The sequence below is a fragment of the Haliaeetus albicilla genome, chromosome 16 (genome assembly GCF_947461875.1).
Source record: "Haliaeetus albicilla chromosome 16, bHalAlb1.1, whole genome shotgun sequence".
Taxonomy (NCBI): Eukaryota; Metazoa; Chordata; class Aves; order Accipitriformes; family Accipitridae; genus Haliaeetus; species Haliaeetus albicilla.
Genome location: NC_091498.1, coordinates 31233019 through 31250852, shown reverse-complemented (window position 1 = coordinate 31250852; position 17834 = coordinate 31233019). Strand labels below are relative to the sequence as shown.

The 17834-nt window shown below is 44.6% G+C and overlaps 2 protein-coding genes across 2 annotated transcripts; both read right to left on the bottom strand.

The window, feature by feature from the left end:
* Positions 1-698: 698 nt before the first annotated feature.
* LOC138689477 (proto-oncogene Mas-like) lies at positions 699-2342 on the bottom strand. Its single transcript, XM_069804533.1, has one exon. The coding sequence runs from the start codon at positions 2169-2171 to the stop codon at positions 1143-1145; it is 1029 nt and encodes a 342-aa protein (XP_069660634.1). The 5' UTR covers positions 2172-2342; the 3' UTR covers positions 699-1142.
* Positions 2343-6587: 4245 nt separating this feature from the next.
* Positions 6588-11163, bottom strand: LOC104324854 (proto-oncogene Mas-like). Its single transcript, XM_069804532.1, has 2 exons — positions 11053-11163; positions 6588-7839 (listed from the first exon to the last, which is right to left on the bottom strand). Exon 2 carries the CDS (start codon positions 7819-7821, stop codon positions 6865-6867), a length of 957 nt encoding a protein of 318 aa, XP_069660633.1. The 5' UTR covers positions 7822-7839; positions 11053-11163; the 3' UTR covers positions 6588-6864.
* Positions 11164-17834: the final 6671 nt, after the last annotated feature.

Sequence of the window (17834 nt, the reverse complement as noted above, 5' to 3'; positions counted from 1 at the left end):
CAGAATAATAGCATCTGTACTTTGAAGTTTGGGGTAATTTCGATATCTTAAATAGTATTAGCATTTTAATTCTAGTGTCAGATGACATCTGTTCTCTTAGCGAAAAAACAAGGTGAATGGCATATGGAGGATTAAGTCTGACATGGCAGATGCTGTGTAGAGTGTCCAAGAGCCCATGCCCATACCTTGGCCCAGCGCTTTCTTTGGCTTAATTCCTTGAATTAATTGCACTTGAATTTCTGCAACCAGTCAGCTTTACTGTGCAGTGTGTGTCTTCCTCAGCTGCTTCTGAAGCTCTTCTGCACCACCATCTCCCCTGGAAGTTCATCCCTTCGTTCATTCCCCCCCCGCCCCGCAAAAATCTACCCCACGCCTTTGTGTCCCTCCCTTTGTTTTAAGAGAAGCCTTTCAGTTTGTGGCCAGGGTGGTTTGGGCAGGCTCCTTCTGGTGGAGCCCTGGGGACAGAGTATCCAGGCAGACACCTGAGGAGGAGAACATGAGCAGAGCAGCAGAGCTCCCACAGAGCTCTCCTGGCCTCCAACACATCGTGGGCATGCTTGCTTCCACGTTTCTTTTTGGACAACTGATTTCTGTTGGGGTATTTTTTGTTTGTTTTTTTTTTTTTAAAGAATAAATGTTAAGGGGTGAAGGGAGATTGCTTTTATGCTTTATTGCCAAAAATAACTCATTTTGAAATTAGTTTTGAGGAGGCATTTTTGACCATATGTAAGCTATGCAATGGCTTTAGAAGTGAGAAAGTTGATGGAAAAGGAGCTGAAATGTCAGATCTAGAGTGACAGCTGAGAGCAAAAAGCAAACAAAGGCTGGGCAGAGCCATTTTAAAATGCTGTTTATTAAACTTGGCAGCCAAAGAGAGTGACAGTAAGTGAAGTAAGCTAGCCACAAAGACAGTTCGCACACTTTGCCGTGGAGCAGTCTAAATAAAAGTGCATTGGAATTTGGGGTTAACCTATGGGGCTGGCAACATGGCTTGGTATAGCCTTAAATTAGACTTATATATGCACTTTTGCCCCCAGCCCGGGGATCAAGGGTCCATTGGTTCAAAGGAATCTTTATGTTCTTCCTCTCTTTTTCCTTCTCTCTCCATTTCAAAAGGTGATCAGGCAAAAAAGGGGAGAAATTTAGGAGGACACAGTTTTCGTGTTACGGCTTTCCCGTTCCTCTTTGTCATCTGCTGAATCTTCAAAGGCCCTCTGGAATGCCAGCCTGAGGGTGAACTTGATTCTCCGCTCCCTGTAGCTCCCCACGAGGAAGTAGATGACGGGGTTGAGGCTGCTGTTCACGCAGGACAGCACAAAGCCGATCTCCGGGGAGTAGAGGAACTTGTAACCCAAGAAGTCAAAGAAGATCAGGACGCCCAGAGGCACGGCGAAAATGAGGAAGAAGAGGATGGTGAGCATGATGACGGTGAAGAGCCTGCCCGTCTGGAGCTTTTGGGAGCTGCACTTGACTCTAAGGAAGAGGGTCAGGCTGAAGAGCAGCATGAGGGGTGTGCAGAAGACGAAGTCCAAGGCTCCGATGGCGATGAGCAGGAGCCAGCAGCTCCCGTCGGAGCGGCGAACGGTACACAAAACGTAGCCGAGCGTGTTCAGCAGCAGGGAGAGAGCCCAGAGCAAGCCGGAGATGGTGCCGGACAAGTGCTTGGGGCGGTGGGTTCGGCACCAGATTGGACAGAGGACGGAGAGGCACCTCTCGATGCTGATAGCGGTCAGGAGATACAAGCCGGTCCCGTACATGAAAAGATCCAGGAAGAGGAAGGGCCCGAACTGCACCCCCACGTTGAACTGCATCAGGTACTGAACCGTCTCAACGGCGATGCAGAGGAGGTAGCCAAAGTCGGCAGCGGCCAGGTTGACGATGTAGACAGTGAAGTGGTTCCTCCGGATGCGAAAGCCGAGGTACCACAGGACTATGCCGTTTCCCACCATCCCGCAGACGGCACTGATGAGGCAGAAGCTCTCCATGAACTTGAGGACAGCGTACGATGCCTCTGTCTTTTCCACCGCCACGCTCTGATTAGTCCCATGAGCCTGGCTTGCATTACTTTGGGGAAGGAGTGTTGTGAGCTCCTCAGTCATGAGGAAAGACCCCAAATCAAATACTTCTCTCCTTTTTGTTTCTCTTGGGATCAGAGAAGAGACAGAGGGCATTCAGTGACTGACACGTTGCTTTTATCCTTACAGCTTTATGGCTTGGGACAGATAGCTTTCAAGGGGCATGCATGGTTACTATCTATGTAGGTAACAGCTAGCAAGATGCAAAATGTTGAGGATGGGCAAAATCATGCAGGAATTTGGAGAGGTCGAGATCAGCTAAGTGTGGCATCCATGCAGAAGAAGAAAGAATGAGACTGTTCAACAGAGTAAAGGAAAAGAAGCAGAAGGAAACATCACTACTTACAGACAGAGCAGTAGGAGATGGGGAAGGTGTGACTATGTAGTGACTCTGTGTGCGTGTATGCCTGTGAGAGAGGACCAGGGAACGGCACAGCCGAGACAAAGAATGCTGCAAAACGTGTGGATAGTGAGGCATTTCTGAACCCATTCCTCAAATGCTTACCTTCTGCCCTGTGCAGCTGAACTGAGGTCTCAAAGTGTCTTTTTCTTGGTTTCTAATTTATCCCATTGGATCTTCCAGGAAACACTTTCTGTGGAAAAGACAGGGAAGATGTTTCAGTCTGCAGATTCAGTTTTTGTCTTCTGTGATGTAATGAAGCAGGTGCTGTCAGAAAGGAGCATTTTCACTGTGCAGAGTGGGAGGATGGGATGAAGTCAGCAGCAGATGAGAATGGGCTTCTTTTATGTTGTGAGGCAATTTCACATTTCTGCTCCACTTCTCCGGTTGCTCCTACAGTACGTGGGGACAAAATTACCTGCCAGGGATTCCATTGCCTGCGATGCTCTGGGATATTGCTTGCATCTGTGAAAGGCTCTTTGTGCATTTGTACTGGGGCCAAATGCTGTTATGCTAGGGATGCATAAATGAGCGGTTAGTAGAGACTGTGGGAATTTCTCAGAGGAATGGTATTGTATTTTGTTTTGCCTTTCTTGGAAAATCAGGCTTGGTTTAGAGTGGAATAGTCTGAGGGACAGTATCCCTTTTCCCAATGTTTCCTTCAAAATTCACTTCCTGTGCAATGCCTTACCCCAAATCCTGCCAAGACGCCAAGAAGAAAAATGGCTTGTCCAATGTGCCTGGGGTGAGGGAGAGAGATCAGACGATGAGGTCTTCAGCCCCTAAGTGCTAGCCATTGGGAATCCTTTCTGGACATGACCAGCCCTCACTTTCCAGCCCAGAATGCTTCTGAGCCTTTCTTTCACAGTATGCGTAAAAAGGTGCCTATTTCTTTCTCCTGCTGATAGCTGGAGCCTGTCCAAACTGCACAGGGCTGTTGCAGCTCCTTGCTGACTCATGGCTCACCTCTGACCCCAGAGAAATAAAGTATTTTAAAAGGCTGAGCTGAAGGGGACTTTAGAAAGATAGTAAACACAGCAGTTTATTCATAGCAATTAACGGAAATACTGCACACAGGAAATAAACTTGCTGTGTGTCACTTACAGAACGGACGGGGAGGAAAGGAGTTTTAACAATGTGGTTGTATAAGTTTTGAAATGGGCACGTGTTGGCTCCAGGGGGACAAATGTCCCTCAGCCTTCGGGTGTCACGCTGTGAAGAAGCAAGGGTCTTTCTCCACCTCTGCAGTCGGGAGTTGCCTTTGAGCAGACCTGATCCAAATTTGGTGATGCGATTACCTGACTTTGTCACCTCTCTTAGTTCAAATTAAACAGAGCTTAGGATCAGACTAAGTCCTTTATCTGCAGCTTCTTGCCTATGGACACTTGCTTTGACCTGCTGTCTTTTTCTGGCCTGGGTATGAATGGGTGACTGGTTTTGGCGGTTAAGCTTTTAAAGCATACAACCTGTAGAGCCTAACGTGGGGTTTCTACAACGCATCTCAGGTCTCCCCAGCAAGTCCTGCCAAAGCCTGTTTGCGCGGTTGTACCTCCTCTGCTCTTCTTTGTGCCCGATCCCAAGTTGCTCTGTGGGTTGTAAGACACCACTTGGCTGTGAGTTGATGCAACATCTAAATAGTGAAAAAAAAAAAGCTGTCTAGAGGCGCTTGCCCCTCCTTCTGCCTCCAATTAGCTGACCCTGGCTCTCCTCTTCCAAAAAGGACGTAGTCTTCTCTCTCTTACTACCTGCTGCCCGTTCATTCCTGTGGCACGAAGCCACATCTCCGTGAAAGGTGGAGAAGGAGGAATTTGGCAGCTGATGCTGGGGAGGGCTGCGAGGGGAAGGCTGCTCCTTTGAGGTGTGTCTCAGGTAGGCTGGGGTGAGGGAGAGAAGTGGGCTGGTTGTTGTAGGAGCTCTTGGAATGGAGAATGGGGTAGTTGCTTGAAGGGGAGGCTGGGGATAACTACCGGGGCACAGAGGCGTGGGAAAAGGAACAAAATCAAGGCACCGGAGAGTCCTTCACTCTCCTGCATGTGGTGAGAACCGGACTGTTCTGAAGCGTCCACATGTCCATACACATCCCTTCATCCAGGCTTTAACTGCACCACAGAAACACCAACAGTAATGTGTGTGCCTTCTGCTGAAATCAATGAGAAAATCAAGATTATTTCAGACTCTGGTGTCTAGGGACTCCTCAGAGGAGTGGAGTTCAGTTTGCTGCCCTTGGGGAAGAGGTGACACCATCCCTTGCAGGCACCGCGTGCCGCTGGCACGTGGACCACGTTGAGGAGCACACTCAACACTTACGGACTGGGCTGCCTGTCTCCTTTCAGCTGTCCCCAGGGAAGCAGAAATGTGGGCTTTTGTCAGGGTGCTGGTGGCCCCCCAGGAACGTACCCTGCTCACGCGTGACCGCTGATCTTCTGGATGCCCTGGCATCCTCCCAGAGAGATACTGAGCAATTCAGAGGACAAACTTAGTTCAGATGCTGCGGTCATTCTCCCTGGCAGGCTGGGCTGACTACCTTGGTGTTAGTTCAGGGTGGAAAAGCCTGCGACTTGCAGATCCTATCTCTGACTTCTTTTGGACCACGGGAGATACACTGCAAATATCTGGCAGATGCCGCCCCTGAGAATCCTTGTCTTTTACCATGGATGACTGAGAGTGTCTGAGATGGTAGTTTGTATGCAGGCATCACCTTTTAAATGTCCAAAGTTGGATGTAAAGTGTTCACATTAATGTGATGTGTAAAATGTGTTCACATTAAATGCTGCATGTCTTCATGATGGGTACGTTTAAGGACAAGCTGTCAGGATGGAAAGTTTGTCACAGTTTATATTCTGTATGTTTTTATCAGTTGATGGCTTCTTCCGAGCACAATAATGTTTTTAAATACAATTTGTTTTCCTTTTAAAAAAAGGCTTTTGATATTTTTAATAACAACGGAAATGTTTCAGTTCTCCCAGTGATAAAATCATTACAAATATTAAAAAGAAAACATTTTTAACATGTTTTCTGATAAACGGATACTCTCTTGCCCTCAGCAGTAGAAGTTAGATGAAAAAAAACTTACTAAAATTAATTAATGACATAGACCTAATCTGAATCAACTATATGTGCATTGCAGAACAATAGCATTAAAAATTAAAGAATAGTAGAAATGGAACTCAAATTTCAGCTTTCAGAAACTGTAAACAGGAAGCAAAAAGCAACTACAGACATTAGGGTAAACCACTATTTTTTTAAGTGGTGCTTTTCAAAATTAATAAGAAGACAAATGAACAGAAAAAAGGTAATTGACAATAGAAGAATGCATCTTGCCTTTAGGAAAATATTTGCAGATGAAGGCATGAAGAGGAAATCCATAAGGTTTCTCAAAGAAAATTACCTGTGTTGCCTTCTTCTATCAATTTAGGTTAAAAGAGCAAATGTTATGTAGTCTGGTAGTACAACACTTCAAATAATCACATCTTGCATCTCAAGGGCTTGGGTTTAGAGAATAATTTGTTGCAAATTGTAGTATTTATTTACCTTTCTTCTGCTTCCTATTTTTTCCCTATCCTTGAATTTATTTCTATTGGTAGAGGAGATGTTAGAAGCCATAGGTTCTCATCTGTCCTTAAAGGAAGAAATAACAACCCAGTGCATGCTGTAGTTAGATGTAGATACTCTGTCCTGGGCTGGAGGAAGCTAAAATAATATGCGACTCCACCCCCGTATTTCTTTGAAACACAAGAAAAGGGAGCATGCAACTCAGTGCATAAAGTTGTAAGGCAAGCTGGTAGGGGTTGGAGCCCTTTTCAACTACATCACAACTCTTTGGTATGGAAACCTCCCAAGGTAATAGAAGAAAGGAACTTCTAGGGCATGAATCACTTCACTATTTGAAATGCTTATGTTAGAAAGCAAAGAATCATGCACTCTGTGAGCTGCAAAAGGTTGCCTGTGTTGCTGAGATACAGGTATTTAAAATCGAGTGAGATGGACAGACTTGTGCCTGAGAATTTATGAATTTGATATTGTTGTGCTTTGAAAGACAGAGATTTATTGAGTGAGCTGCAAATTCTGAGTGGGATTCTTTTGATAAAATGCAGACACCAAGACGTTTTACCTTATCATATTGAAATCATTTAATGGCCACTGAAAAGAAATAGGCACGTTCAGTGTGGTCCTAATACACGTCAGATAAATTCTGTGGTCCAGGTGCATATATGTTTTCACTGACCACAGATGGAGCTTAAAATAACTAGGTGATGAGTAGAGATCTACCATGAAAATACTGAAAGTCATGAGAGAAAAGCCTTCCCCAATACCTCAGAGTTCTTCGATTCGGTAAACTATCAGCCCTCAGTTCCAGACCAGTATTACTGTGTTAGGCACAGCAGGGTGTTAGGAGGACATAGTTATTGTGTCACGGGTTTCCCGTTCCTCTTTGTCATCTGCTGAATCTTCAAAGGCCCTCTGGAATGCCAGCCTGAGGGTGAACTTGATTCTCCGCTCCCTGTAGCTCCCCACGAGGAAGTAGATGACGGGGTTGAGGCTGCTGTTCACGCAGGACAGCACAAAGCCGATCTCCGGGGAGTAGAGGAACTTGTAACCCAAGAAGTCAAAGAAGATCAGGACGCCCAGAGGCACGGCGAAAATGAGGAAGAAGAGGATGGTGAGCATGATGACGGTGAAGAGCCTGCCCGTCTGGAGCTTTTGGGAGCTGCACTTGACTCTAAGGAAGAGGGTCAGGCTGAAGAGCAGCATGAGGGGCGTGCAGAAGACGAAGTCCAAGGCTCCGATGGCGATGAGCAGGAGCCGGCAGCTCCCGTCGGAGCGGCGAACGGTACACAAAACGTAGCCGAGCGTGTTCAGCAGCAGGGAGAGAGCCCAGAGCAAGCCGGAGATGGTGCCGGACAAGTGCTTGGGGCGGTGGGTTCGGCACCAGATTGGACAGAGGACGGAGAGGCACCTCTCGATGCTGATAGCGGTCAGGAGATACAAGCCGGTCCCGTACATGAAAAGATCCAGGAAGAGGAAGGGCCCGAACTGCACCCCCACGTTGAACTGCATCAGGTACTGAACCGTCTCAACGGCGATGCAGAGGAGGTAGCCAAAGTCGGCAGCGGCCAGGTTGACGATGTAGACAGTGAAGTGGTTCCTCCGGATGCGAAAGCCGAGGTACCACAGGACTATGCCGTTTCCCACCATCCCGCAGACGGCGCTGATGAGGCAGAAGCTCTCCATGAACTTGAGGACAGCGTACGATGCCTCTGTCTTTTCCACCGCCACGCTCTGATTAGTCCCATGAGCCTGGCTGGTTGCAGTTGGGAGGAAGATTGACGTAGCTGAAGTACTCATAAGTGATTTCAGACAGACCTGTAAGCAGAGAGGAGAGAGGTGGTAAGTCCAGTGTGACTTTCCCTCATGGTGACCTGGTGGTGTTTCTGGATTTGTTCCAGCTCTTTGTAGCCAAAGCTTGGTTTAGGGAGGGACTGCTGTGTTTGGCTTTAGAGCACAGATCTTTGAGGCATTGTTCAAAGCACTGTATCTAAGGCCAAATTCTATATGACATGTAGGAAACGCTCGATTGCCTTGTATTTCTCCCTTTTAAAAATTCGTTTCTTGAGGGTCCTTTTTGCAGTCAGTATTGGGAAACAAATATCTTAAAAAAGCAATTATAGTTTAGATGAATCATGACTGAAAAGTACCTCTTGTCTGAATAAAAGGAGAACCCAGTGTTAACAACTCTAGGATAACTGTCTTTGCTTCATGTAGCTAGGATTATGTGAGACAAATCTTGTGTGAAAGTTCTAGGCAATCAGCATACAATTTTAATCAGCATGAAAGCTGATTGAGTTTTGTCCTATGCATATGCCCAGAAAACATGGTAGAGAGTACTCAAAATAGCTGGTTTTTTTTTATGTTGATGACTGATTTCTATTTTAATAAAGTGTAGTTTAATATGGTTGGTTTGTTCTCTTGAGCCCTATGTACAGACAATAAACAATTCAGTCTGACAGAATCAGCCCTTAATAACTTCCTTCTCAGAGAGAAACTCTAAGAACCGTATGTGGGACAAAATGTCTGACCCTCACAGGATATTGGAATTATGACTCAAATAATTATTTCACCCCATTCCCTGAGGCAGTTCACCCTGCTTCTTCCCCCATGATACTGGAATCTGAATGAGAATCTTGGGGGGGGGGGGGGGAAGGTTGAAAAATAGAATTCACACCCTTTTTTTGTCTGATGAGGTCAAACACTGTGGCTCTTTTCCTCTCTCCCCACCAGCTATTAATTTTGACATGGCAAGGTAGAGAAGTGTCATGAAAGACAGCAGGAGATAAAATGAAGAGTGGAACAAGTCAAAATGGGGAGAGCTAGGAAGATGTGAATCACTGAGCAGTCTAACCAGCATGAATAGTCTGTTCTCTCTTTGTAAGATGCTGCAGCATACATGGAGACAGACTTCCATAAACAAGCGAAATGTGACAGGTTGAATCATTATTGTTTCATCTCAGCACCCCACACACACGTTCTTCAGTGCTACATGGACAGAGGCGAGGTAAATGCATGATACAGGTGATTTCCTCGGCCAGCTGATCGCCTGGAGCGGTGGAGACAATCTTGCCGCATTAGTCCGTGGAAGGCTTGGACGCCAGCAGTGCTTGGCTGGCAGTCCAGCTGGGACTGTTACACCTAGCTTTCACCATTAAAAATGCAAACATCTCATTTAACATTGCCTTTAAAGCTGCCATTTGAATTAATGGAGGTTTATGAGCACCTCCAACGGTAATGTATTTTATCCGAAGATATGTGTCTTAGGTAGGTGTGCAGTCACCTGCCTGTCTTTGCAGATACGTCGCAGAGTGCCAGCTTCAGCGAGAGGATTATTGTGTGGACAGCTGAAGATAACTGAGGTGAATTCCACCCTTAACTTCACCAGGGCTTGCAGGATGTGAAACCTTTAGGGTTGACTGAAACCAGGGAGCTTCTGGCACTGCATCATACTCTTTTATAGGAAGCTGGATGATTCTGTCCTCAGCTGTTATGGGACCTTGAGTGCTTCTAACATTAAGACCTTAGAGACTAATGGTCTCTAAAGAAAGAATTTTGGTACATACTGAAAGGGACTATGGAAAACAAAAAACCATCATCTCCTTCAGAATGCACAGAATCTCTGTTGTAGCCCAGTTTCACAACAGGAACATCTCAGAGCTCAAGCTCACCTTCTCTTTCCTTATCTGGGGAGAGCAGCATACTGCCTGACCAACTTCACTAGCAAGGCCACCTCTTCCCCGAACATTTCTAGCAAGCAAATTGAAAAGTTACAGCGTTATGACTTTGTTCACTTCCTTGCTACCTACTTTTGCAGTGGCAGCAAACTATCAGACCTTGATTCACAGTAGGAAGTAGCTGAAGCAGCCTCTAATTCTGTGAACCAAGTCTGCTGTGAGGAGAAAGGAAGACCCATTGGTTAAGTGGTTTCTTAACCTTTAGGATTCCCAATGCAGCACTATCTCTCTGCCACAAACTATCTGTGTAAACTGAAGCAAATTTCCAATTGATTTGAAGAGGACATGAACATTCAAGTGTCACTTAAGCTCTGCCTAAGCCCACTCCAGCCTTCTGAGCCGGTGCCCGTTTTAGGAAAGTGGCTGTTCTACCTCCCTGCTGGAGTCATCTCCAGAAGGTGATTGACCCCATCCTCCAGAAGTGCATCTCTCTCCACTGGGCATTCAGGGAATGACAGGTGGTTAGCTGTCTAACTTAAACTCATCAAGCGTATTTCCTAATGTTAAATGACATGTCCCTGTGCCATTGATCATGTACAAGATATGTACAGATATGGCTGTAATGGACTCCCTGTGGACAAATGACAAAACATCAATAGTTTTGCCTTCTACTGTAATGGCAGTGAAGAAATCCTTCTCTGAATTCTGTAGACCGTGGAAAAGAATACCAAAAATGTCACTCACAGTTCTACTATATTTACTGTATGACCCTGGACAGACAGATTTCTTGTTGTCTCCAAGACGCATTCAAGACATGAGTCTACTTCCTTAATGAAACTAGTGAAAGTTTGCATCAAACAGAAGCAGGCTGAGTCTAGGTGGTCTTTTCTCCCTTGAGGTTAAACACCCGTCCTATGGTTTGCCTGCTGAGTACCACATAGTTCTTGTGGCAGATGTCAGTTTGAACAACCTTGACACCACAAAGACGTTTTAGACTATGGACAGAAACTTATGCTGTTGTATGTTCTTGGCTAACCTTAAGTGATCATCTAAGACCAAAACTGGTAATGCTAGGTTTCTGAATAATGACATCTTATGTTACAGAAGATGTATTTAGAGCAATTCAATAGCACTTGTTCACAGAAAAGGGTCCTCAGAATGAAGCTCTCCTTATCTTGAAAATGATCAAGACCAGTTCTTACCTAGAGTGAATTTCTAACCAGCAGGAGAAGAAAATGTTTTATTTCCTTTCCTCCATTTTTTTCTCCTCCCTTCCCCTCACCGTCTCTCCAAAAGCGTGACAGAAAGCATTAGACAGAATGCAATGGCAAAGATACCATCTAGGATTTCTTACCTTTTTGTGGGTTCCTTGGAATTTCAGTGACTGATTTGCAGCAGCTGGCTGGTACGGATCTGCTGGGTAAAATTGTCACCTGAATTCTGTGACATATGGTCCAGATAAAATCCTTGTGTCATAATGTAGTGCTGGGCTAGTTAGACACTGTTTAAAAAGCCACGGTCTTTTCAACGTGACATCCAACAGCCAGCCAATCGGTCTCTTGGGGAAATATCTAGCTTGTGTGTGGTCACTTACATTTGAATCACTTCCCTCTTTGTACAGAACCTGTCACTGTCTTGTCTCAGGAAATGGGTTTTTTACTACTTCTCCCTTCTTCAGCCAGTCTCACAATACAAAGAAAGCAAGAACCATCTGTACAAAATTATACCTTGCCTCTTGCACTGATGCTTTATTTCCTACCTGTGTCCCTGAGAGGCTCTAGTTTCACAGTCTGTGACAAGGATGCCTTACTGCTGCTCAGGATCACGTAGATTGAGAAATTGTCAGTCCTTTTCCATAACGCTTGCTGATGATTTCACAACCTCCCTCAGCCCAACTTCTTATTCCCCAAGGGCCTATTGGCCCTGCCAAACTGGCCTTAAGGCACCCATCACCACAGGGTGTCCTCTGACCCACAGCCTCTCCCGACACAAATTACCAGCCTACTTAGTCCCTACTGCTTGACACAACCTTTCCTGGAGGAGGGTCCACCCAAACTCCATAGCCTTACCATACCTCGGCAGCTACAACTGCACAACCTCTGCTTGTGCTGCCCTCAGTACACAATGCCTGCTTCTGAAGTCACGAGCTCTTCCAACTGCAACTTCACACCCCACAGTATTAGCCGCCACTTCACACTGTCTTTCAGCACAGTCCTTCACCGTACCTCAGGCATTTCCGATTTCATAAAATCCCTCAAGACACCCTCCACCCTTGTGCCTTCCATTTCCAGTTTCACAACTTCTCCCCAAAGAGTGCCTCAGCCCCATCTTGCCCACCACCAAATTCACACCTTTTCACCACCTCGTTTCTCTATCAAGACAGCCCCTTGTCAGCATTCACTACCCACCCACAACATCTCACTCATCTCACCATGCACAGTCCCTCCATGTGCATGAGCTACCACCAGGATGTCCAGATCCACATGCCAATGTAAGTGGAGGAAACACCTTTCTCCTTTCCTGGCAGTAAGCACATCCTTATAGAGAACTATTTTGCAACAGGAGATACCAGCAACTCTTGATTTGGGCTTGTGCATTAAGTCACTTCTGCTAGTCCATTTGGCTAGGGAAACAAAAAGAGATGAATATAACACTAGCCAAATTGCTGCCATGAGTGTCAGTGGGTACAGAAACTGGCAGATCTGGCCCAAATTATCTTAGCAGGCCAGATAGCCGATGGCTCATCCTTAGCTTCTTCTGTCATTTGTTGTTCCTCTTCCTTTCCCAATGATTGTACGACTGTTTTTACTTCCTTACCCAATACTCTGTTTCCTATAGTGACTACTGTTAACCCTTATTAATCTGGCCAGGACTCCAGGCTGCAGTGTAAGATGATATTTAAGTTAGAGGTCTATTTTCAACCAGAGCAGTATTTAACCTCCTCATTAATTTGGGGATTTCCATTTTCACTGCATGGATCACTGGCATTCTGTGTTGGGAGATGGTTACATTACCTTGGTTGTTATCGGGCCATTCTAAATTTCAAGAAATGTCAACAAAACAAAGTAGCGGGCAGCAGATGAAACTATTTATTGACACCTGTAAGTCAGAAGCCTAAAAATACACAGTAGACTTCAGAGGAGGGATGAGTTTGAGTTGAACTGATGCATGAACTGGCGTATCTGTTCGCTTTATTGTGTTTTGTTTCATAGACTCACCTCTGGCTGTGGAAGTCTTAAGAAGGATGAGGCTTTTCTTGACAGAAAGATTGTATAGAATCATAGAATGGTTTGGGTAGGAGGGGACCTCATGTAGTCCAACCCCCCTTGCCATGGGCAGGGGCACATTCCACTAGATCACGTTGCTCAAAGCCCCATCCAACCTGACCTTGAACTCTTCTGTCATGGTTTAACCAGGACAACTTCCAGTGATGGGACATCCATAACTTCTCTGGGCAACATTTTCCAGTGTCTCACCACCCTCATCATAAAAAATTTCTTCCTTGTGTCCAATCTAAATCTACTCTTCAGCTTAAAACCATTGCCCCTTGTCCTGTCACTACAGGCCTTGTTGAAAAGCCTTTCTCTGTCTTTCTTATGAGCCCCCTTTATATATTGAAAGGCCACAAGAAGGTCTTGAGGAGCCTTCTCTTCTTCAGACTGAACTCTCTCAGCCTTTCTTCACAGGAGAAGTGTTCCAGCCCTCAGATTGTTTTCATGGCCCTCCTCTGGACCCACTCTAACAGGTCCCTGTCTGTCTTGTACCGAGGACCCCAGAGCTGGATGCAGTACTCCATGTGGGGTCTCACCGGAGCGGAGTAGAGGGGGAGAATCACCTCCCTCAACCTGCTGGTCACACTTCTTTTTATGGAGCCCGGGATATGATTGACTTTCTGGGCTGCAAGCGCACATTGCTGGCTCACGTTCAAATTTTCATCCACCAGTATCCCCAAATTCTTGTCTGCAGGGCTGCTCTCAATCCCTTCATCCTCAGTTTGTACTGATAGTGGGGATTGCCTCAACCCATGTGCATGACCTTGCGCTTGGCCTTGTTGAACTTCATGAGGTTCTTTCTCATGGGCCCACTCCTCAAGCCTGTCAAGGTCCCTCTGGGTGGCATCCCTTCCCTCAAGCGTATCAACCGCACCACTCAGCTTGGTGTCATCAGCAGACTTACAGAGGGTGCATTTGATCCCACTGCCCTATATCAATGATGAAGATACTAAATAGTATTGGTCCCAGTACAGACCCCTGAAGGACACCACTTGTTGCTGGTTTCTACTTGGACATTGAGCCATTGACTGTAACTCTTTGGACATGGCCTTTGTCTGCCCTAAGTAATTTTGTTCAAAATCTAGATGTCTATTTCAGAGCTAATCTCATCCTAAAATCAGGTCTGAGGGAGATCAGGTGAATCCATTTCTGAAGAGATTTATTTCTTTCCATAGGAAAGCCTGGAGTGACAAAGACTGAACTCAGCTGACTTCCACAGGCATAAAATAGCTGACTTCCTCCCTTGGTTTCCCCATTTGCAAAAGAAGGATTTCTTTTTCCTTTGTAATTAGCTGACCTTTGCTAAAATGTGCAAGTTCTTGCAAAAGGCTTTATTCACTGGGTTGCCGCTGATGACATTTTATGCAAAATAGGACTTGAAGAGTCATCAAGAGGTAACCCAGGCCATCTTCTGTCTCTGTGAAAACTTAACTTAATCAGAACCACTACTGAGAGAAGTGTGCCTAACTTGCCCTTTAAAATACTACTGTGAGAGGTAACTCTTTACCACCCCCAGAGTATGGCACCTCTGTCCTTATTACTAGAACTCTCTCTGATTTTTTTTTAAGGAAGATTTGTGTTTTATGTGTTTTCTTTTTGGAATACCCAAAGATGTGAAGTACTGTTTTATTACACACAATGCTATAAAGCCATAGCAGTGGATCTCATGGGCCTCTACACTTGGGAAAACCATAATGCGTGGCTTAAGGAAGGACTCTGGAAAGGGTTAACCGGACTAGGTCACATCACATGCTTGTCCAGTTTAATGTTCTGCTAATCCACTGGCTGGTATTTCTACTGGAGGAATCCTGAAATGCCTTCATAATACCATTATCACTGACTGACAGCTATTTCTTTAATTTATGTTTGCCTAAACTTTTCAGTCAGGACAGAATTAATTCCTCCTCCTTTGCCCTTCCTTTCATGCCTTCCCTTCATTAAGCCTCCACGCCTCGCTCCTCCAGCCCCAAGAGCCCTTGAGGTGGGAGATTTCCTTGGAGAGGGTTAAAGAGTGCTACTTAAACAGTTTTCTTCTCAGCCTTCTTTCTGCTGCTGGGCTCTGAATGCATCACACAATCCAGACAGCCCATCAAAGCAGTTCTCACATAGGCAGAAAATACCAAGATACACTTGTGATACAAGAAAGCAAGAAATTAAATCAGATGGGATTATACAGTAAAAGGCACTTCCTAAGCAAGTGTTAGAAGCTTTCCAGAAGCTGTTCTGTGTTCTTTAAAGCCTGTGTGCTCTAACACATTCCTACCAGGGAAGGCAGGTGTTGAGGAGATAAAATCATACAGCCCTTACACAAAAAATTAGATCTCCAAACACAGAGGAGGTAAGTTCTCCGGGTTCTCTGGATTCTTTCTTTTCTTTTTAAATTTCTTTTCTTCTCTTCTTTTCCTGATTTCCTTTCCCCCTTTGTTTCCCTTCTTCTTGAACAAATGTGAAAATACAGAAAGAAATTTCCATAAAATTCATCAACTGTCTATGGCTATCTTTGGCTGGAACCATGTACAAAGCTAGTTCTGTAGTCCCAGATTAGGTTATTTTGTTATTTTGTTTCCCATTAACCACCTGAGATTTTAGGGAAGAATGCTTGCAATAAGGAGATGGTGCAATTTCTCATCCTTTTTCAAATATTAGCAGTCCACATTGTATTTATTTTATTTTGCAGTTGATTGCATTATATCATGTACCTCTAGTCTCTCCCTGAAAAGATATTTTTAGGGGTAAGACATGTGGGAATCCTCTACTGAATTAGTCGTTCTAGCCATCCTCTCGGAGTCAACAGAAAGAAATAGGCACCTCCAGCATGTAATTAATCACATCTTTCAGTAGGCACCTGAGGCTGGTCATGAATTGCCCTGCAAAGGCAGAAGAAAGAATGTATGTGACTGGCTCAGATATAGGTGCCTACATGACATAAGTCAATGAGATGGAATGAGGGAGATGAATATATTGTAAAATGCAATTTGGTGGTGGTGACAGGGACCTTACCAAGAAGGACACACAGTAAAGCTGTCTGTTGTGGATGGGTCGTATCTTTACAATCCTTTCAAAAATATACACCTTGTTTTAGCTTAGAAGTTTCCCATCTGCTGTTATTCAGCAATATAGTTTTCCTTGATCATTTCTCTCTTGGTCACTCCTTTCTGAACCACTGATTGCCTAAACATGACACCGAGACTGGTGGGGTTTGCTTCCAGTTCTGCTCTGGCCTGGATAGAGCCCAGCAATTTCTCTCCCACTGGCTACTGCACAGCCATAAATATGTCCCCATTTTTGTCCTTCTGTTTTTGGTAGAAAACTATGTCAGTGCTAAGTGAAAAGAGGAGGAATGGAAAGGATCACAACTAGGTAAGACTAGGTAGAAATCGATATCACATTCTTCTTATTGATCTTTTTTTCTTGGAGATATATCAGAACAGGAATTATCCATGTAAATTTTACCCCCCTTCTTGAATATCTTTTACCCACTGTTAGTGCAGCCTTAAGCACAGAAAAAGTCCCTGACTTTCCCAACTTCCTCTCTAGGCTTTACTTTGTGTGTTTGAGAGCAATTTTGGTTTTTCTCCATTTCAGTGTTTCCTGTGGATGCCTGATCAGTTTTTGCCTGCACAAGAGTTTCTGATTTTGCTGTAATTTTAAATAGGTGCTAGATAATTTGCATTAACTGAATCATTCCACAGATCTGCTCAGATCACCTGCACAAACAGGGAGAACTGCTTGTGCTTTCATTGGGCAGGACTTGCAATGACAATTTTTTACAGCAGTTGACTGGGAATGTTTTCATACCAGGATGAATCCCATACAGCTGATAGTCTGTTTTTGAGGTGCCTTTTTTTGGTTAAACTCTGTAAAGAGTTCAATCTGGTGGTTTCCAGGCTTTTTTGACCAAAGCAGCTCTGATATCTGGGTGCATAACAGCCACCTGGTAATGCTAAGGACTAAGTCTTTTTAAAGATGTAGATTATTTATTTACTAGTGACATGTAGTGCTCCAGGGGCTATAGCTGGAACAGGCCAAACCAAAGAAGCCCCACATTCACACTGGAATGTGATCATGTCTGAAAAGAGAAACTGTAGAGGTATAAATGCCTAGAGATACGGAGTTCAGCCGTAGCACAAAAAAAAAAAAAAAAAAAGGTGTGGGGGGATGGCATTATGGAAAGCTCCGAGCTACTTTCAGGGGACAAAAAGGATTATTCTCTGAAGTTAACTCAACCCTGGTGATGTTAATTTACTTAGGCTCCCCTTAGTCTATGGAGAAAGAAAGGGTTCTGTAAAGGACCTTAATTTAGCTGTTCTTCTTATAGAGAGACCACCAGCTAGACTGGCTTCACTAAACAGAAATTCACTCTTGAGAATATCCTGCAGAGTGTATCACAAATCAGTATAAAGCAAAATTCGTACGATGCTGTGACAGAAGATCTGAAAAGATCCTTTCATTCTTCCTTCCTCTCAAAGGAACATTGCTGAGATTTAGAACAAGCTAAATACTAGAGTAAGTCATATGTGAAATTGTTTGCTGTTCTCACCCTGATAAATAACTTCCCCAGAACTCATTGTTCAGCCCATGAAGCTGAGAATTTATGTTTCAAAATGTATATACAGAGGAGATTTTTTACCTCTGTGGGTGGTTTCATTTCCTCTCTGAACAATTCAAAGATAATTTTTACTTATAAAATAAATTGGCATTCCAAGGAATACTTCTAGGTGTTCTTAAAGGCACTGTTTTCACAAAGATTGTTATCGGGGACTTGGTCTACACTGAGGGAAAACACGCTTTTAAACATCTGTAGCCCCTGTAGTGCTCGAGGTGAACACTCTAGCCTTGTCCTTAGCACACCAGCCTTCAAAAT

Bases quoted from the DNA above. Each gene is read 5' to 3' on its own strand.
- LOC104324854 (XM_069804532.1), bottom strand. From the start codon at position 7,821: ATGAGTACTTCAGCTACGTCAATCTTCCTCCCAACTGCAACCAGCCAG.
- LOC138689477 (XM_069804533.1), bottom strand. From the start codon at position 2,171: ATGCCCTCTGTCTCTTCTCTGATCCCAAGAGAAACAAAAAGGAGAGAA.